This window comes from Eutrema salsugineum, unplaced genomic scaffold (genome assembly GCF_000478725.1).
Source record: "Eutrema salsugineum unplaced genomic scaffold, Eutsalg1_0 scaffold_1, whole genome shotgun sequence".
Taxonomy (NCBI): Eukaryota; Viridiplantae; Streptophyta; class Magnoliopsida; order Brassicales; family Brassicaceae; genus Eutrema; species Eutrema salsugineum.
Window position 1 is genome coordinate 13,167,498 of NW_006256909.1, and position 20,093 is coordinate 13,187,590.

Consider the following 20,093-nt stretch of genomic DNA (forward strand, 5'->3'; position numbering starts at 1 on the left):
TTATGCATTTGCAAGTGGAAAGTTAACTATTAAACCTTCATTTTCTTGGGTTACAATATGTTTTGTCCCTAGCAAACTTGCTTAATTGTTTGATGCTCTCATATGATGCTGCTTTTTTTCTAAAAAATACTGGTCCTCATAAGTTCAAGCTAAATGAACTCGAGGAGACATGTGATGATGGGAGGAACTTTTGTGAATGCGATTATGACAATTGATCGTGTTTGCAGAAAAGAAACTGGTTGCTAATCAATAATATGGACTCTGAAGTTCATACAATTTACAAATTTTAATATATCAATTTAAAACTTACTTTGGCAGAAACCGAGTAATCTTGTCTATACAAAAAAAAAAATAGACCATTTGAGTTGTGTATAATAAGTGTTCACAATAGTTCAAATTTAACTGACCGGATGAAATTCACATAGACCATATAATTTGCCTTGATTTATTTTTAATCTATCTGTACACACATTTATTTTTATTTTTTGTTAATTCTATGCATTAAATGTTTTATAACTAACATTTTTAAGTTGAATTTAAACAAGTCATGCCATAAAGTTAAGGAGAAAAAAATAATTGGAATCAAATATATACTATATTATAGTTAGTGGATGTGTTATGGACCAAAACAAAAAATTCAAAGTTATCCAAAACAGTTACACAAGTAAACAAAGATATATTTAGATGACATATTGACATGTATGTATCCACTTGGCTTACCAGTTTATATCTCAAAATAGATATATATTATTTTTGTTTGTCAATATTATGTTGATGGAAAGTTAAGAAAAAAAAATCGGAAAGTAGAATATTTTACTTGATTTTTATGTCAACAGAATAAAGAAATTATTTGATGACAAAAAAAAAAACAAATTGCGAGTATATATTTTTATTTAACATAACAAAAAAAAGAAGAGTGAAGATTTGTTCGGGCAAGATCCATGTGTCAATGTTACGCACAGAACAAAATAAAAAGACTCTTCTTTTCTCTTTCTTCTCTCTAATCTCTTCTCTTTCTCTTCTCTTCTCTTCTCTAGGGAGAGAGGTTTCCTCCGACTTTCCGATGAAACTTTTTTTTCTTCAATTTCCCCGGAAAATCTGGGAACCCTAGGAATCTGAGCTGATTTTTTTACTTTCCTTTCATTTTTCTTTTGTTTAGCTGTCATCTTGTTGACAAGCAATATCAACCCTCTAGAGCTAGTGGCTAGAGGAAGATTCGATTGTTTATTCGCTGGATTTTTTAAAGCGGTCTTCGTCTTGATTTGTGAAGCTTTTGTTAGTTCGAGACCTCTTATTTTTTTCTTGCGTTGATCATGGAGAGATCTGATTCTAGAGATCTCTACAGCTTAGCTCGGGCTTCCTCAGGTCAGTTACTTTCTTGTGTTTTCAAATCGAGTAATATAAGTTGTTTCGTTTCTGGTTCAGCTGCTAAGTATTTCTTTCTTCTTTTCTAATCTGAGATTTGAATGATTTGAGTTGCTTATGAGTTTGTTAAAAAGTTTTAAAGAACATAGTCTTCGTTTCAACTCAAAGAGGAGAGATGGTTTATGCTTTACTATGTTCTGTTTTGGTTTTGAATCATGTTTGATTCGATTTTTTTTCAAGATTTGCAGTAACGTAGAATAAAAGGATCTACTTTTTTTTACCAAGCTTTGAGATTTGTACACAGAGGTTCAAGTTTGGGCAAAGAATTTGTCCTGGGGACATAACTTAGCTCTCATGTGTCTGATGAAACTGGATCTTATTTTCTTGTGCAGATAATATTAATAATAGTACACTCTTTGACGCATCTCAATATGAGTTCTTTGGTCAAAGTCTTGAAGAAGTGGAATTGGGAGGTCTTGACGATGATGCTGCTCTTCTTGGACATGCCGATGATGAAGAGTATCACTTGTTTGATAAAAGAGAGGTAATGCTTCATTATTATTATTATTTTTTCTCAGTTGAACTAAGTTCTTGGATTTATATGTATGAGATTAATGGGTATTAATGATGAAAAATCTACTTCTGGTTTCAGGGTGCAGCTTTAGGATCATTATCTGACATGGATGATCTTGCAACAACTTTTGCAAAGGTTAGAATTTTGTTTATGATTACAATCATGACGCTAAGCAGCATTTGTTTTGTTTTTCATATGGCTTTATCAGCTGCTTATTCTTACTAATTTTGCTGTTGGTGTTTGATGTTGTGCAGCTGAACAGAGTTGTAACAGGGCCCAAACACCCTGGAGTAATTGGTGTCAGAGGATCAGGTTCCTTTTCAAGGGAAAGTGAGTTTAATTTCCCAACTCTGTTTACTGTCAAACTTCAAGATTCTCTGTAGCTGAGTTTCTTTCTTGTTCTTCTGTGCTTTTCTTTGGAAACCTCAGAATTACTTCTGTTATCACCATTTCTAACAGCACTTTTTATCTCCAGGTTCGACTGCTACAGATTGGACACAAGATAATGAGTTCACAAGCTGGTTGGACCAGCACATGCTTGAAGAACAAGCTCAAGAAGCTACCTGGCCTTCGCAGCCACAATCATCTGCTAACTCAAAACCTTTGTACAGGACATCTTCATATCCTCAGCAGCAGACACAGCTGCAGCATTATAATAGCGAGCCGATCATTGTACCGGAATCGACGTTCACGTCTTTCCCTTCACCTGGCAGCAACAGATCTCAACTATCTTCACCGAGCCATATTCATCGTGCTCCTTCTCTCCCTGGTGGTAGTCAGCTGACCTTCTCTGCTCCAAACGTCTCTCCTCTCTCAAACTCTACTCTCCTTCTTCCGGGTTTGTCGTCACATGGACCGCCTCATTATGGTAGTAACTTGGCTAGGTATGCCTCATGTGGTCCTACTCTTGGTAACATGGTGCAACCTCCTCACTGGGTCACTGACCCCGGCCTTCTGCACGGGGACCATTCCGGTTTATTACACAGTCTGGTGCAGCAGCAACTTCAGTTGCCTCCTCGGAATGGTTTCACTTCACAACAGTTGATCTCTCTTCAGCAGAGACAGTCTCTAGCTCACCTTGCTGCATTACAATCTCAGCTGTATAGTTCGTATCCTTCACCATCACATAAAGCTCCTTTTGGTGCTGGTGAAGTAAGGGAACACAAACACAAGTCATCTCATAGAAGCCGAAAGAACAGAGGCATATCCCAACAGGCTTCGGATTTGTCTAGCCAGAAAAGCGAGACCGGGTTGCAGTTTAGATCAAAGTGCATGACGTCAGAAGAGATAGAGAGCATTCTCAAGATGCAGCATTCCAATTCACACAGCAACGACCCATATGTCAATGACTATTACCACCAAGCCCGGCTTGCCAAAAAGCTTGCCGGGTCTAGAGCAAAGACTCAATTCTATCCTTCTCATCTCAAGGACCACCAATCTTCTTCTCGGTCACGTAATGGTTCAGATCAGCAGCAACCACAAGTTCACGTGGATGCTCTTGGAAAGATTACTCTTCCTTCTATTTGCAGGCCACGAGCCTTACTCGAGGTTGACTCTCCTCCTAATCATGAGGGATCTGAGAAGCATCTAGAGCAAGAACCTCTTGTTGCAGCTAGGGTCACAATTGAAGATGCTTTTGGAGTTCTTATTGACATAGTTGACATTGATAGGACTCTCCAATTCAACCGGCCACAAGACGCAGGTGCTCTGCTCAGGAGAAAACGGCAGATTTTGCTAGAAGGTTTAGCAACATCGCTTCAACTTGTTGATCCCTTCAGCAAAACCGGCCAGAAAACTGGTTTGACCGCCAAGGATGATATAGTCTTTCTACGCATAGCGACTCTTCCCAAGGGTAGGAAACTGCTCACAAAGTATCTACAACTTCTCGTTCCCGGTTCTGAGATTGCTCGCGTTGTCTGTATGGCTGTGTTCCGCCACCTCAGGTTTCTGTTTGGTGGCTTACCGTCAGACAGCGTTGCAGCAGAGACAATATCTAATCTTGCCAAAGCAGTTACGGTTTGCGTCCAAGCAATGGATCTCCGAGCACTGAGTGCTTGTCTTGCAGCTGTGGTTTGTTCTTCGGAGCAGCCACCTCTCCGTCCAATAGGAAGCCCTTCCGGTGATGGAGCATCGGTTGTATTGGTATCTCTTCTCGAGAGAGCTGCTGAAGTAGTGGTTGGGGTTCCACGTGTCAACCATGGGAGCTCCAACGATGGACTCTGGAGAGCCTCGTTTGATGAGTTCTTCTCACTTCTTACCAAATATTGCAGGAGCAAGTATGAGACGATCCATGGTCAAAACCAGGACAATGCAGCTGATGTGTTGGCTATAAAGAGGGAAATGCCTGCTGAGCTTTTACGTGCGAGTCTGCGTCATACAAATGAAGACCAGCGGAATTTTTTACTGAACTTTGGTCGTAAAGCATCACCGGTTAGCGAGGCAGCGACACGTGCAAGGGGTGGTCAGATCAGCTCTGAATCTGTGAGGGGTTAAGTTGAACCATATAGGAAACAAACTGTGAGGTCATATGGATTAAAGAGTCCGGGGCATGGAAAACTTGTGAAGTAGCTGGTGTAGGAATCTTTCACAAGGCTCAGGTGATACATGTTTTTTTATTTTAAATAGATTGTGTGTTTTAGTTCTCTTTAAACTTCATAATCCTTAATCCTTCTGGTGGGGAAAGAAAGATTGAAAGTGGGGAGTTGGTAAAACCGGAAAGGAGAAAGAAATGAAAATCCGGGGAGAGAGCTGTATTTTTTGGTGCTCTGTGATGAAAACTCCTATTTGTAGGACTCATTAGGGTTTTTAGGAGTTTGGAAGGAGACTTGTGTTTGTGACTCTGTACAGACTGATGGTGAATGAAGAAGAATGGTGATGGTAGCTAAGAAGGCTTTTTGTTGTCTTAGCATCTTTGTGGGTCTGTTTGAAATTATGTGCATTGTAATAATAAGGAACGCATAATCTTTTTTCAAAAATGTTGTTTCTATTGGATCATGTCTTGAACCTCCAATTTGGTCGTTGTTAGTTGAATGTATACTTCTGTAATTTTAAGAAGTTGAAACTTGAAACTTATTCTTAAAGCTTACGCAATCCTTTTATTACTAAAGCATAAGCTCCTATGATTTTGTTCTAATTTTGACTTATAATTTTTGTTTCTAATTTTGATTACTTTTTCTTGGTTGATAAAATAGCTTTTAACCCCACGAAAATAAAGGGACAATTGTACGTAGACGGACTGATAGTTTTAGAAATTCCGAGTTCTTCATAGCCAAAACAAAAAAGAGAAAGAAATTCGTAGTTCAATCGAGCACATGGTTAGATAAAGTGGTAGGAATTAAGACACGTGAAGCATGTCTTTTTAGAGTTTGCAAACTGCTCACATGCCACGTGCAACTTTAGCTGTCTCTTATTTCTTTGCACTCTATCTTCGTTTAATAAAACGAAAAAGACATGTACATTGTACCTAGCCAAAAGTAATGAGGTGTTTCATGTTTGTCTAAATTTTATCAAATTTTATTTTGACTTGAAGTTCAGTTTGCATGTACTTGTTACCTGACACGGCTCTTTTTAAATTTTTTGTCTTCTCATCAATCACTACCAATGTACTTTTTTCTTCATATATCTTCATAGCAAGCTTTCACATTTTTATTTTATTTTTTTGGTCATCCTTGTTGATAATATAATTTGGTCATTCGTCAAAGATTAGAATAATGTTGGGATTTATAATTGCTATGTAAATTGTTTAGTGATCAAGTTTTATGCAAAAGCCTATGGCTTCAAGATTTCAACTAATTGGATATAACCAACAGACTTTAAAAAGTAGTGCAATCTAAAACTAATTAAAAAACTAATATATATGAGATTGATTATGGTACGAGAAACTAACACAAGTTTTGTTCCTCTAGATTCATCCTCACCGAACTATAGATAGAAGAATAAAATTAAGACACTAAAAATTGATTTAATGTAGAAAATAATTACCAGTCTTAAAGGTCACAAGGGAAGTTCATCCTCTTCCATGGGAGCTTCTCCGGACATGGTTTCTTCTTCTACCTCATCTGTTTCGTTATCTACATAAGCCTGAGAACTCACTATTTGTCCTCTCAAGTCCTTGTGTTTTAAGCTACCTGCAAAGTAAAGAATCGCATTCAATAAAGTGTTTAATACTACTGAATAGATAATGATTTGTAACATTTATTAAGATTTCGAAGCATTGGAAGAAAAATTAGTGAGCTACGCGAAAGGGAGAGAGAGATAGAGAAAGAGTGAAAGCAAAACTAATTGGTTTTGTGTGTAGTCATGTCGTACCCATCCAGAAGTTGGAACCGCGTGATGTTGTATGGAGAAGAGCCTTAACGTGAAACAGAAAACGCTCCAAAGATCTCTTTGTTGCTGGTATTTTGCTGGTGATGGCTGTTTGTTTCATACCCTAAACCTCCCAAAAAAACAAACTCACATAGTCATTCATTCTGTCTCTGAGAAGGGGAAAACAAAAAAAAAAATACGCAAACGTGATTCTGAAACTAACCTTGGCTTCAGAACATAGAGTCTGTAATGTTCTTGTAGCTTTTTGGAGATCTTTAACCTATACATGTCAGTTTTGGAAATTTCAGTGGATTGAGAGAGAAACAGTTAAGGAAAAGACGCATGATGTACAACTTACCAACTGGATGACTAGTCCGTTATGATCTTGAAAATGTGCTTCCAAGAAATCAAAAACTGCACATTTGTTGTTTTGCCAATATCAAATCTCAAATTGACAAGCCAGCTTAAATCAAGTAATCTACTCTAATGTGATAAGAAGATGTAAGAGATTATACCTTTTAGAAACGAGTCCACATACTTCCCACCATACTTTATAGCCATTCCGTGGATTGTAACCTGTTTTAAGTCATTATAACAACCATCAGCATTACATGAATCTGCCTCGTATCTGACAGTTTTCACGCAATGTCTATGCTTATGAAACATAGCAAAGAAAATGGGTCACCTTGTCATGACATCGACATAAGTTGACTAAAGACACTACCACATTTACAGTCTTGTGAATGTTTTTCAAGTGTGCTCTAGTAGCTTCAGGTTGACAGTTTTGTCGTTTCTCTGAGCTAACAGTCTTCACCTAATAAGGACACACATAGTAGAACACAAAGGTAAGAACCTAAATTGTATGGCAGAGAAGATAGTAATAATCGGAGAATCGGACAAAGCGAAGATGGATTACTGACCAGTTTACTGAGAATTGCAAGGTTTTCTTCATGCTGCATAAACGACCAGAGAAAGTGATGCTGTTAGTCTCTAACGGGAGACTAGAATATGAGATATGTAAGAATTTTTCTTACCAATGTCTTGTACCATCCCCTGAAAGTCGCTGAGCACAGCGTAGGGAATTCGTGATCACGGACATCATCTTCTCCTGTTGGCTTGGATAGAGAGGCCTAATGCAAACAAATTCCAGAAACGTGAAACCAAGTTGATTTTATATGACATACCTTTTTATAGTGTATGAAATTCATAGCCACTTCATAATGTACGAGTTAATCAATTTAACATGAGACCAGCGGACCATAACACAAGTGGACGTTTATATTTTAAAGCTTTCATATCGCATCAAACCTTTTGCAAAGTGGAACCTAGAAAAATATTTTTCCATGTACCTGAGGCAAAATGGTACAAGCAAGCTCATCGAGCAAATCAGATGTGGATCCACTGGCTTCCAGATATATTCGTAATATAGTCTGTACCATTTCACCCTGCGGAAACCAAAAGCTAAAAACATTGAGCATATTATTTGAGCACTACCATAAATTGTGCTATCCATTTAATTAGTCACATATGGACATACTTTGTTCTTCAGACCCTTATTATCAGTACTTTCATCGATCCATTTATGCCTGAGAAGTTTCTCAGCAGAAGTTCCCAGTTTGGCATGCAGACTGGGTACAAGACCCTGAATACGACCTGAAGACCTCTTTTTAGTAGCTTCGTCAGATACCTTACCAAGATAATTTTGAGCAGAGGTCACCAGTAACTGTAAAGTGAGAAGACATTCGAAGGCCAGATCAAAGGAGAAGGAACAAGCTGCAGCAACATTTTAACAATCGCATTGGGAGTTAGAACAAAGTAAGCATATAACAAGGAATGATCCGTAAGGCAAGAAAAAATATTTACCGCTATTTAATATATCTTCAAAGAAACAATAAACGCCAATATACAAGTGGTCTTTTGTCCCAGGTGAAGGGAAAGGTTGAATGTCCGGAAAGCTAGCAACTGGTATGTCAGTGTGCTGGAAGGCTTCAAGAAGATTCGGCAGCAGTGATTTGTCTGTTTCAAACCCAGGGAGGGTCAACATCTGTCAAATAACATAAGTGTTTGGGATGAGATTAAAAGGAAATAAATGCCACCAGTGTACAACTACTCAAGTAACGTAACTGTGGTAACCATATATATCACAAGATTGGCATTAGATATGATATAAGTTACCTTGCTGAAAGAGAATAAAACTTCTTTGCACACCATTGTGTAAATCAGAGATTCAGAAACCACAATATTGGATGTGTTTGGATTTCCGGCCATAGCAAACTCATCTCTCCAACTAGTCTGAGAAGTTTCATCACCTATTATTATTTATAGGTCATATTAGAACAAGCTAAATCAATATCTTTAATTACTTCGCAGCAGGTTGATCATCTCCATTTATCTTACCTTTTATCAGCAAGGAAACTGCTATATTCAAATGCATCCTGAGGCTTGGAAAAAGTCCTTTTATTTGACTGACAAGTTCAACCAATTTGAACGTCCCGAAACTGCGTTGCGCACTTCCACGTTTGAAAGGAAGTTGTTTACCAGGAGGTACAAGACAATCCAGCTTGGAATGAAGATCTTGTAAAAGATACAGATACAGAGGTAGCTAGCATAGAAAACAACAAGATGTTAAGATGCACTTCTCACATCTAGAAGAAGTTTAAAAGAATATTTTTGTCTTTATTTTGGTACCTCAGCTTTATATTCAGGGCTGTCTATGTCCTCCCTCCGCACCTATATGTGAAAAGCTAAAAATATAAATCATTCCATAACAAGTCTTTATATCACCCATGATTGGTATGGGCAAATATCTCCTAAAATTCCAAGGAAAATGTACTAAAGCTCAGGCTTACATTCAATGTGAAATCATGGGATATTTATATATACTATTTGTGATGACTTCATTCAAATGACTAGTAGATACAAATATTCAGCCAGATAAAAAGGTTTCACTAGGCTGACCTCTGGAAATTTTAAGATGGAAAGGCATTGAGGAAGAAGAGGCCTGAACTTATTTCTTTGGGATTCAAGTCCCCGAGAAACTTGAGGAATCTTTACACTTAGAGATTCATCATCAGAACAAGTTTCGTCCATTGACACTGATGTCGTCTTGCCATCCAGAGATGAAACAGAAGGAATTTCATGTAGCTGCGTTTGACTCGTAACTACTCCTGCTTTCTTGAACGCATCCAAAATAGTTGGCTGTCGCAGCTTTTCATCTACATTCGTGTGCTTTGATTTTTTCAAGTTATTTTTCATGTTTCCCTTGCGTTGGGAGGAATTATCATGTAGCTTCCTCTTCTCAGTTTTTCTCTCTGGATGCCCTACGTGAGTATGTTGGTTTGTGGCTGAATAATGGTGGAGCTCCGGTAGAGTCTGGGGAGATAGCATAATCAAATTGCTCAATAAGCTTTCCAAGAATCTGCTTCACAAAGTATTGGTTTCGTCAGAACGTCATGAATAATAAGCTTTATGACGCCCAAAACATCTTAAACATGAGCATAAAACACAGGAGCGCATTATGAAGCTTGAATGGTGACAAAGTAGCATGAACATACACTAGATTTCTGAGTCGCTTCAGAAGCTTTGTTGTTACATCTTTTTCTGTAGCCTGACTAATGCAGCCAAATCTTTTGTCAATTTGGGAACTGAAGGCGTTAAGCTGCAAACGATTACAAAAAACATATAAAAACATATAGAAACGAGTATAGCATAGCAAGGATGTAGATATAAAAGGTCATGTCACTCACGAGTTCTCGTATCCAGTTTGCAGCATAATATAAAGAGAGAGAAAGGATTTCTCTCTGCTTCTTTGTCAGAGATTGCCATCCAGCTGCAGCAAAGTACTTACACATTTGACAAGATAAACCAAAAATCAGCAAAGAGGGGCACTACAGACAGGGATAAATATGGAGAAGAGACTTTCCTAATACTATAATGTTCAGGGATCATGTTTAGAATTTCAAACTTTCTTAATAAAGGCCTAACAAATTTGTTCTACAGTCATGCAGAAGTCAGAGTGCAGATCAAAAACTTGCCACTAATTGGAAACATAGCGATATGTTTCTTGACGAAAACCTAACTTCTCACCTTGGAAGAAGGAAGGTGCAAAGGGCATCCGAGCAGAGCATCAATCCCAGCAAGGGATCCATCATTCGTCAACCTCTCCACCTGAATGTAAGCAAAAGAAAACATCAGGTTTGTTCTGGTTTCTTGAAAATGTCTCCCACTTTCAAGTGATGAAAAACTTACAGTTGATAGAAAAAGAAAATATGACGGAAGAATCTGCAGACAACAAGACCTGCAGGTAATGTGATCCTTTGTTGTTACATCAGTTGTCAGAGAGAACTTCTAAAGTAACTAAAAGCAGGGATAGTCTCATAAAACCAACCCTGAGGACGAAGATGCCAGGGCCAAAATGTTCAAACAGATTGGTGATATACTACCATCCAAGTTCATCCAAAGATCCCCTAAACAATGATAAGAAAAGAAATGGAGCTCAATTCATACAATGCTCAGACGAAATTCAAATAATCTTAGTAGACCCATGGATAGTATATGTATTACACCTTCTAGTCCAGAATATGAACCCTCATCAGCCATTTTTCCGTTGTCAAGATCGGATAGAAATAGCGACTCAAATTCTCCCAGATGCTTCCCTATCCTAAAAATCAGTATAAGATATCCTCCTCATGAGGACTAAAAAGATGTGTGGGCCTTGAAAACTACTAAACAACCTAGCGGGGAAAAAGCGACTGAAATATTTACCAGTCCATAATCGCTGGCTGAAGTAATTTATGGCTGAGAATTGTCGTGAATTCATCATAGAAGATAATTTGGGCTAAGTTAGACTGTCTGCAAGAGTCTACAGATGTCTTTAAGAGCTCCAAAATTTCCCCACAATCTGAAACCTGCTAAATGACAATTTGACGGATATGAGTAGAAAATGCAACAACTCAACAAGAGTTCCTCTTGGAATTCAAAGTCGGAAGATAAATTCAATCAATTCCTAAGAATTTCTGGATGTTACCTGAGATGATGAACAGTCAGGAACACTGTTCGCATCCCCAAGTGACGAAACAATCCTTAGAGTTCCAACTAAGCCCATCTTTTTGTACTTGAGGTCTGGATGACTGACCTGTCGATATAAAACCGAGACAATTGGAAGCGAGTTGCCATCACCTAATGTACCTTAAGATATAAGGCGAGATAATTTACATTACCTGCTTCCTTACTATCATCATAAGCTCATTTGAAACTGAAGATCGAAAAGAATCAGGACTTGCACGAGCTGATAGTGCGAGAAGACTGAAAACCTCATAGACCTGCAATCGTGTTTACTTTTATATACAATATAAATATACTGTCATACCAAAATATTATAAAGATTAATGCCCACCTTATGCAAATCTTCAACAGTAAATCCCTCTAAGTAGTCCAAAATACCTATATGACACAAAACAATCAGAAATTATAAAAAGAAAACCGCAGGATCAGCATTAGTATACAAACAAGTTCCAGAAATACCATTTATGTGGGAAGAAAAGGGAAGGAGTTGCTGTGCATATTTTTTCGCCAGAACCGTCATCATCTCTAGGACTGAACTGACCTCCAATTTGTTATCAGATCCCACATGTGTCACTAGGGCACCTAGTATCTGCGACCAATTCGACTTAGAAAAAAAGTGGACTACTTATCCTATAAGTTATTATATACTAGGACATGAAATGTTAGCATATTCCTACCTCTTGTCTTGAATAATTGTCAGAAAACCCTTCAAAAAGACGAGTATAGATATGAGAGCCAGTTTCCCTTGCTTTTTCTTCTTTGCATGACATGAGGTGTTCAGCCAAAGAAACAAATGATGCAAAATTATCCTAGAAATGAGTGAGCCGAGTTAAGTTTGCAAAAGAATTTTCCCAAATTTTGCAGGTATCATTTACTTTTCAATATTGTTATGAAGATCACCTGCACAAACTCTTTATTACCACATATACATTGATCAAGCAAGGCTTCTTGTATGCATCCATCAACCACTTTCTTCTTAAATATCTTCTCGATGCTCTTCCGGATGGGATCCCCATTCATGTACATGAGAATAAGCAACCATACATCGATTACCTTAAAATCCCGAGGTTTCTCCAGACTGTTCAGCTCCTTTATGATTTCCTGACAGAGTATCTATAAACAGAAAGTAAAGTGATGACAGATAACGACAAACACTCTTAAACACTACAATAAAAACCAACTTACATTCTTAAATCGAAGGCTTGATCTTAAAGCATGGAGAATAGACCCTTCTGCATTATATGCAGGTACTTTTCCTTTGAGTTTATTTTGAGAAGCCAAAGGTTGTGCCATTCCGGTGAATTTCAACTGCTCGCGTATCTGGGAGATTATTCTTCTAACATTTGTTGGAGTAGCAGCAAGAAGCAGAAACTTAAGTAGATACGGCATGTGCTCTGCATCGATTGTTCTAATACATGATATTGCTACTGTAATCGCCTTCAAGACAGAAACAACAAATGGCATTACATCAGTAACATGTAAAATGCAGAACCCTAAATCAATGATGAAGCAGAACCTCTCACCTGTTCCTGCAATTGATCATCTAAATTGAGGTTGGAGAAAGAATCAAGCACTGGAACAACAACAGCAGAATCCTCCTGAAGCATCTTTTCTAGTGAATCAACAACAGCCGGAGAGTTGTGATCCCCAATAATCTCTGGCAACGATCCAATGATTTCCTTCTTCAAGTGCAGAGGACAAATCGAAAGAACTTGCATCAGCTTATCGGTGAACACATCGGGGTTAACAATGAAGTCAAGCCAACGGAAATGGTTGATGATGAGGCGAGCAACATCCTCCTCCAGGGAAAATACTGTAACAACGTCGAAGTACTCAGGAAGCTTCTCGAGTAGCATTTCCTGAAGGTCAAGTTGAATAGGAGATACAAGCAGGAGATTTCGAACTAAAGTCTCGTTTCTCTTAGTTGATGAAGAAGAGGAAAGCACTCTACAAGAGATATGAAACAAGCAAGTTACGTACAGAGTGAAATATATCAGATTTGATTTAGCAAATCGATTGGAAACACTGACCTACGAAGATTACTCGGAGATTGAATGTATGTCGAAAATCCAGATATGAAAACTGAGCGAAGAGCATCGACGTTATCTCTCTCGCCGGAATTGGCGGAGCAAGACGAAAAGCGGCCAGTGAGATGGCGGCGGAAAGCGTGGAGATCGGAGGGGAGACACGGCGGACCGTACGGGTTCATCAGTGTGCATCCAGCTTCCGCCAGAATCGCAGTCATCTTCTCCACCGGGTCGGGTTCGACGGATTCCTTTTGCGGCTCCGGAAATTTGGGAGGCGGAGCAGCTGAAGACGACGACGGGGGCGGTGGAGGCTTTTTGCGAGAGAGAAACACCATTTTCTCCGGTGACTGTGATTTTAGATCGCCGACGATGGATCTTACTCCCCAATTCGCTGATTGATTCTCCGATTGAAGAATTTTTGTTTTCAAAATTTTCGTAACCCTGAAGAAGCAAGCGCCAAAATTTTCAACAAAGAAGCGCCCACTCTCCTCTTTACATGACAGGCAATCTATTGACGCAAAAGCAAAACGGCACGGTGTGTAACGAAAGTACACGTAAAATTATTAAAACTGTTTGCCATTTAGCTTAATTACACATAAACTACACGTGATACATCCATACAAAAAGACTTCTATGGTGGTACTATACAAGAATACAAAGGCTCACGGAAGAAGAAACTAGCTATTGCAAACTTGTTAAGACAAAGTCTCGTGATCAAAATTCACACTTTGCAAGTCTTGGCAAGAGGTTCACAGCCTTTATAGATCTCCAAACCAGACTGATCAAGTTGGTCTTCCTCAAAGCAAGCGCAACGTTTGCTCATCGAACCAGTTATTGCTATCTCCAAAGGTCTCTGTACCAATCTCGGCACACCAACATCACACCAAACCTTGCAAAAAATAGCTTTATCTTTTAGTATCCTATGCTCTTAGATGCCATCAAAGATTCACCAACACATTCTCATTCTACTCCTTTAAACCGAATTGATAAGAAGATAACAAGTGTCGCTCATACCTCTCCACCTTCATCTTGACTCCATCGTGAGTTGCAATTCGTTTGCTTGTCTTCTTCAGTCTTTTGTTTCTCCATGAGTTGTGCACCTCTCGAGGCTTTTGCTTCAGCTCCTTTCAGATGTTTAGTTGGATTCCCTTGGCTATCGTAGTACCGTCCAATAAGCTTCCCAACAGGACTGTGGTCACAAAAATTAAAAGCTTAAAGGACCAAACCAACTTGACCTTATTGTCCGAATTCTTACTAAGCATCAGCTTTTTTTTTTGTCAGAATGAAACACATAGCTTACGTGTATGTCCTGGAGTAGAAACCTCGCCAGTCGACAATGCTCTTCACCTACGAAGAAGAATTTATCACACAAGTAACGGTTGTACCAGAGATGAGTTCACTGAGCTAACTAGAGATACAGCCGGGTTTGTAGAATATGAAACATTTAGTAAATCTAATATCTTAGAAAGTGGTAGCTATGAAGATATTAAGCCCATCTGGTACAGTGACAAGATCAAAGACCACTTTATACTTTTTAATGAACTACGTAAAGATAGAAGAGCATTACCTCACTGCTAGATAACCCACGTAACGAATCTGTAAGTCCATCACCTGCACGAGAAAGGAATCATAGCACACATGTGAGAAGTTTCAACAGATTTCACGGTCTTACTGTATAATCCTCTGCAAATAGCTAACAAAGTTTGAATGATTATGACTTCTTAATGGATGTTAACATTGAAATGGGAGGAAGACCATGGAAATAGGAAAATATCCGCATAACATTGGCAAGGGAAGAGATTAGATTTCTTTTTCTTTTCTCGGGATTATCATGTCAAACCATAATATTTTGTTGGATCAAGAAAGTATGGTGATCATTTCCTAGAAAAGATGATGAAACTTTTTCATTAACAGAGAAAACTACGGAAAACAATTCGTACCTGTAAAGTTCCCGGAAACAAATGCACGAGAAGCGTCTCTGAGCGAAAGAATTACATGAAGAAAACTTTCCATCAGCAAGAAAACTAACACAAGGAGCTAGAAGAATATATGAGAATCTCTTTAAATAATTTGATCGAAAAAAAAAAAAAACAAACCTTCCAGCAAAATGGTTGTAACCTCCTCCACTACCGTAATGTGATTTTCCTTTTGTCACGTCAAACACAGATCTGTATAGCATATGCAAAGATACTCGTTTACACAAGTGTACTTTCCAAGACTTGAACAGACATTAAGAGAAGACTTACCCAAGAATCCCTAAGAGTATAGGTAACGTTTCATCAGTGCCATTGTACAATGCCAATTCCTCAGCAGAAAAGAGTCTCTTGTGATATTGAGAGCAAAAGAAAAACACAAAAACAAAATACTATCAGAAATGGAGGCTCTAAACGAATTCAGACATTGACACATCATAAAAATTGGTTCTTTTATTTCAATTGTGATTAAACTCAGACCCATATCACAGGAACATTACAACAACAGAGACAAGCTTTATGGGTATTCCAGGACCAATTCAATCAAAAAGTACACAAACTTCATTGGTTTGAAAATACTTCATATGAGAGATTTCCAGTGTAGAGAGTAAGCAAAAGGAGATAGTTAAGAGGACAAAAGTGGGTACTTGGTGTTGTGGAGACCTGAGGGAAGATCTGAAGAAGAAAGCGACGAGAACGACGATCAACGTGACCCCGAAAAACGGGGATAACAAAAATCTCCTCAACGAAACCATCGATTGGATCGGATTTGCGTTTGTATGCGAAGCTTCCAAAATCCAGCGAACTTTCTCCCGATGATGCCTACCACTTTTTAGGATGTCAGGACTTAATTTTAAGAACAAAAAGTTATTGGTACTTAATTGCAATCACCTGAATTCTCAGGGTGCACTTTACAATTAAATAAATATGATAGTATCATTATTTTCTGTATAAATTTTTGGTTAAATATAAAATTTGAGAATTACTCTTTTTCTCATTATTTTTTGTCATCAAGAACTTCTCTGAATAGCATAAAAATTAATTTTTTTTCCAAACTTAGCGCACAGAGATTTTTTTTTTTTAAAATAGCACAAACTATCGTGTGAAACTACTTGCTTACCTTAAATAAATAAATTACAAAAAAAAAAATTAAAACGTTATGTTTGGATTCCTTTTTTAATTTAGGAGTTAGGAAGGAGTTTTGAATCATTTTAAAATTAAATTAAGAAAACATTAGTGATCATGTTTACAAGTATTAGGTTTTTAATCTTGATAATCATATATTTGTTGTAAGTTTTGTGTTAGGAACCAATGGAATGCTTAACTTAATGCAGTAATTAAGCTCGTTCTGTGGTTTAGCTTTGCTGGTGAACATTTGCATGTTACAGCTGAAACCATATGTAATACTCTTAGTGCCCTATAGAGGTCAACAAAACCACCGAGTCAACTGAAAGCTTCCTTTGTTCAAAGAAGTCACAAGAAATATGTTTTTGAGTCTTCATTCATTAGCTTAAAGTACTTAAGGATCCGCTGATTTTCTTCATTAAGTGTTGAGCTCGGATCAAATGTTCTTTCACCTGCAAAAGTGTATCTTTTTTGTTTCCATCAACATCGTTGATAACCCAAAGTTTGTAGTTGAGACTTTCCTAAACTTGAGCAAGGCGGTTTCAAAAACCACAAGAAAATGGCGTGGTGAGGAGAAAATTGTGGTATATATAAACGTTTTGGTTTTAACCTTATAATACGACTGACTCAACACAACACTTCAAGTAAACTTCAAGGCAGCGATTTAAGAAGAAAACATAAACAAAGTTTTAAACCAAAAACGAATAAACTTAAAACCAAATACCCAGGCCAACATGGCTTAGCTAGCTAGTAAGATACGCCTTGTTCACAAAGGAAATTGCATGCTCTAAATATTTTGAATAATTAAAGCTAATATATGTTATGTGACCTAAAAACAAACCAAAAGAGTTTAGCTCCACTCATAATTACAACGTTGGGATGGTATTTAGAGAGTGGTCTGAATCAAATCGTAACAGCTAAACATTTCACATAGTTCTCGCTGGAAAACTTCTCATCATCAATCACAACATCACACCATTGCACTTTACCCCAAATCTCTCCTCCTTGGTGTCTCTCCAAAGCAATCTCTGCACACCACAGCTCTACTGTTGTCTCCCAGGCCCACTTGATATTTCCTGTTCTCTTCCTGCATGGTTCTTTACGTTCTTTAGGGTAGAACAGAGCCAACTTCCCACCGTAATAACCGTTCTCGACCACTTTGAAGTGGCCGTCTGAAGCACCAAATCTTCTAAACCTTTCACTATTCTCCAACGCCTCTGTTTTGGATCATACGCTCTTAACTTGCCCTTGTGGTGAACATCGTAATAATACAATACGTCGTCGACTACACAAGCACCCTCCCATACTTTAGAATCCAGCTTCTTGTCCAATTTCCATTTGTTTTCCTTCGGCCTATAAACGAAGCTACTCTCAATATTTGTCAAGTAAATCTTATCCTCCATCACCACATCATCAAACATGAGGCCAGACACCGAGTCTGGCTTTGTCATCACAGGCTCCCACATTTGAGTCACTGTATCAAACACCAAGACTCTCCCACTCCAACTCACCATGTCATCACACAAACAATTTCCGATTATGTAAATTTTCCCACCGATGATGCTAGCGACCTCTTCAGACATGAGATTAGGAATTCTTGAGATGGTTTGCACCGTGTGAGATATACAGTCGATCAACTTAATGTCCTGATCGTATAATCCACCCACTACATATATCTTTGAACCTTCCGCTACGTAACTCGCATGGCAAGGCATAAGAGGAAGCGACCCGACAGCGACCAAGCGAGGGTTTTTGCTGTTGGCTTTGCGGCGGAATTCATACAAACGGTTAGAGAGGACGACATAGAGACAGTGTTCGGTGCAGCCTAACAAAGATCGTCTCGTGTATAGCTCAGGCGATGCAACTAGTGACCGGAAACTCTTGGAAACGAGGGAGATAGTCGGATAGTAATGTACGTGCTATGATATCAACGATGGTGTCATATGGAACTAATGGAAGTGACGTGTGCAGAGACCGAGGTGGCTTCGGCGATGGCTCCTTCTTCTCTACCCTAAGTTTGGAAAACATCTGATAGACTTTAGGATCAAATCAAGAATCAACGAGCTGGAGAGGGAAGCACGAAGAATCTTGAATCAGGGTTAGAGACGATCACGAAGCTTTGCAACTTTGGTTTGTGACTTCTTTCTAACGATTAGGTTTTCTAAAGTAGAAAATCTCTAGGGTCTCTCTTTATAAATAAAAGGAAAAAAATATATTTTTTTTTGGAAAATTTCATGAAAGGTAACCCGATAATCTCCGTTAACTTTTTATTTTTTTAATGATAAAATTTTAATATTTAAATTAAAAATAATTTAAATTTAAGAAAATCCCATAAAAAAGTTTTTAAAAAATCGATAAAAATTACAAAAAAAAAACTAATGTTGAGAAACAATAAATTTAAATATTATATTATAAATATTATTTTTAACTAAAAAACTCTATTAATTCGATTTATTTTTGTCAAAGTGAGGAATTTATGGTATGTTATACAAATGATGATATACAGCAAATTTATAACTTGAAATAAACTGGTTTTGTTAGAAAACATATTAGCAAAGATATAAGTGCTCAAGTCAAGAATCATATCCCGCAGCAAATGGCTGATGATGAATGAAACACATATATTTACCTTGGAATTTTGGATCAAAATATTTATCTAGGTACTCACCGAGTCGTTGAGTGGAACTGAGAGAAAGTGATCTCCCCAAAGATTTGGAAAATAGTGAGCCAAGGGACGACTACTCCACTAGTAGCCCTAACATATGCAAGTTGTGTTTTGTAGGTCTGCGAGAAACAGTAATGTGGTTGTGAAACAAAAGCAGGGGAAAGACAAAGAGTTTGGTCTTAGGAGATAGACGACCGCTGTTGCGAAGTCGAGGGAGAGTCTTAGGACCAAATCTCTACTCTGTTTTGTTTTGTTCGTTATGTTTTGATGTATGTTTTTAAATCTCTTTTCTCTACTCTGCGTTATAACCTTGTGGTCACGTTTTCATTGCCCATCATCCGAATCCCTGTGTCAATGATGATGTTTTAAAATTTTGGGAGTTACTAAAATGTAATTTGGATGGCCTTCACATGGGATCCGAGAAAAATGGGAGGGAAATGTCAGAGTTTCATTTTTAAGGAATCTAAAATAATCTCACATGGGAAATCGCTGATAGGGCCAATAAGCCGAGATTGATATTTGTTTTAAACATGCATTAAGCCGAGATTCGTCATTCCTTATAAACATGCATTAAGCCGAGATTCGTCATTCCTTATAAACGGACCCACCTGAGGAGCTACTTGACGATCTATGAGACAACCCGCTTTTACTTAACAGAAACGGCATTGTCATTGCATTGACTTAACACACAAGGAACACTTAAAGTCCTATGCAATTTTATTCCCAAAGATCGAATCCAAACGTCTTACAAAAATCAATTTAATCAAAGACTATCGTCTATGATACCAAAGCTTAATAATAACGTTTTAAAGCAAAAACGACGATTAAATAAATGAAAAACTTCCAAAACCATGTACCATACGGGAAGTACTACTCTGCACTTTCTCAAACTTACTTGAAAATTTGGATAGTGAAACTTACTTCAAACCAAACCCCACACTCATTTTCCCTTATGCTCCAATATAACGATCCAACAATAACATTTCCTTAAACTT

At 37.9% G+C, this 20,093-nt stretch overlaps 3 protein-coding genes and 1 pseudogene across 3 annotated transcripts; 1 reads left to right on the forward strand and 3 right to left on the reverse strand.

Moving 5' to 3' along the window:
- Positions 1 to 929: 929 nt before the first annotated feature.
- LOC18028312 (protein PAT1 homolog 2) lies at positions 930 to 5,007 on the forward strand. The gene is made up of 5 exons (XM_006414548.2): positions 930 to 1,365; positions 1,758 to 1,909; positions 2,018 to 2,074; positions 2,194 to 2,269; positions 2,415 to 5,007. The coding sequence occupies exons 1-5, from the start codon at positions 1,314 to 1,316 to the stop codon at positions 4,430 to 4,432; spliced, it is 2,355 nt and encodes a 784-aa protein (XP_006414611.1). The 5' UTR covers positions 930 to 1,313; the 3' UTR covers positions 4,433 to 5,007.
- An 836-nt stretch (positions 5,008 to 5,843) lies between these two features.
- LOC18028313 (Fanconi anemia group D2 protein homolog) lies at positions 5,844 to 13,695 on the reverse strand. The gene is made up of 31 exons (XM_024150087.1): positions 13,339 to 13,695; positions 12,832 to 13,255; positions 12,494 to 12,745; positions 12,209 to 12,421; positions 11,986 to 12,117; positions 11,768 to 11,897; positions 11,640 to 11,686; positions 11,464 to 11,565; positions 11,271 to 11,378; positions 11,009 to 11,151; positions 10,810 to 10,904; positions 10,632 to 10,710; positions 10,493 to 10,541; positions 10,331 to 10,411; positions 9,991 to 10,086; positions 9,799 to 9,902; positions 9,203 to 9,662; positions 8,933 to 8,974; positions 8,642 to 8,846; positions 8,420 to 8,553; positions 8,108 to 8,288; positions 7,782 to 8,017; positions 7,594 to 7,689; positions 7,279 to 7,374; positions 7,165 to 7,197; positions 6,930 to 7,058; positions 6,760 to 6,820; positions 6,603 to 6,658; positions 6,468 to 6,524; positions 6,248 to 6,368; positions 5,844 to 6,066 (listed from the first exon to the last, which is right to left on the reverse strand). Exons 1-31 carry the CDS (start codon positions 13,668 to 13,670, stop codon positions 5,933 to 5,935), a joined length of 4,428 nt encoding a protein of 1,475 aa, XP_024005855.1. The 5' UTR covers positions 13,671 to 13,695; the 3' UTR covers positions 5,844 to 5,932.
- A 201-nt stretch (positions 13,696 to 13,896) lies between these two features.
- Positions 13,897 to 16,129, reverse strand: LOC18028314 (membrane-associated progesterone-binding protein 4). The gene is made up of 8 exons (XM_006414551.2): positions 15,956 to 16,129; positions 15,582 to 15,658; positions 15,432 to 15,503; positions 15,276 to 15,313; positions 14,903 to 14,946; positions 14,636 to 14,682; positions 14,350 to 14,524; positions 13,897 to 14,224 (listed from the first exon to the last, which is right to left on the reverse strand). Exons 1-8 carry the CDS (start codon positions 16,061 to 16,063, stop codon positions 14,057 to 14,059), a joined length of 729 nt encoding a protein of 242 aa, XP_006414614.1. The 5' UTR covers positions 16,064 to 16,129; the 3' UTR covers positions 13,897 to 14,056.
- Positions 16,130 to 17,336: 1,207 nt separating this feature from the next.
- Positions 17,337 to 18,461, reverse strand: LOC18029171 (annotated as a pseudogene).
- Positions 18,462 to 20,093: the final 1,632 nt, after the last annotated feature.

What these genes read in the sequence shown, in the direction of transcription:
- LOC18028314 (XM_006414551.2), bottom strand. Translation starts at nt 16,063, where the DNA reads ATGGTTTCGTTGAGGAGATTTTTGTTATCCCCGTTTTTCGGGGTCACG. An exon ending in GTGGGTTATCTAGCAGTGAG is followed by an intron (nt 14,683 to 14,902) that starts GTAATGCTCTTC and finishes TCTTCTTCGTAG; the next exon opens with GTGAAGAGCATTGTCGACTG. An exon ending in GTCAAGATGAAGGTGGAGAG is followed by an intron (nt 14,225 to 14,349) that starts GTATGAGCGACA and finishes ATTTTTTGCAAG; the next exon opens with GTTTGGTGTGATGTTGGTGT.
- LOC18028312 (XM_006414548.2), top strand. Translation starts at nt 1,314, where the DNA reads ATGGAGAGATCTGATTCTAGAGATCTCTACAGCTTAGCTCGGGCTTCC. An exon ending in ACTTGTTTGATAAAAGAGAG is followed by an intron (nt 1,910 to 2,017) that starts GTAATGCTTCAT and finishes TTCTGGTTTCAG; the next exon opens with GGTGCAGCTTTAGGATCATT. An exon ending in AGGTTCCTTTTCAAGGGAAA is followed by an intron (nt 2,270 to 2,414) that starts GTGAGTTTAATT and finishes TTTTATCTCCAG; the next exon opens with GTTCGACTGCTACAGATTGG.
- LOC18028313 (XM_024150087.1), bottom strand. Translation starts at nt 13,670, where the DNA reads ATGGTGTTTCTCTCTCGCAAAAAGCCTCCACCGCCCCCGTCGTCGTCT. An exon ending in GGGGATGGTACAAGACATTG is followed by an intron (nt 7,198 to 7,278) that starts GTAAGAAAAATT and finishes TCGTTTATGCAG; the next exon opens with CATGAAGAAAACCTTGCAAT. An exon ending in TATGTCGATGTCATGACAAG is followed by an intron (nt 6,821 to 6,929) that starts GTGACCCATTTT and finishes GACTTAAAACAG; the next exon opens with GTTACAATCCACGGAATGGC.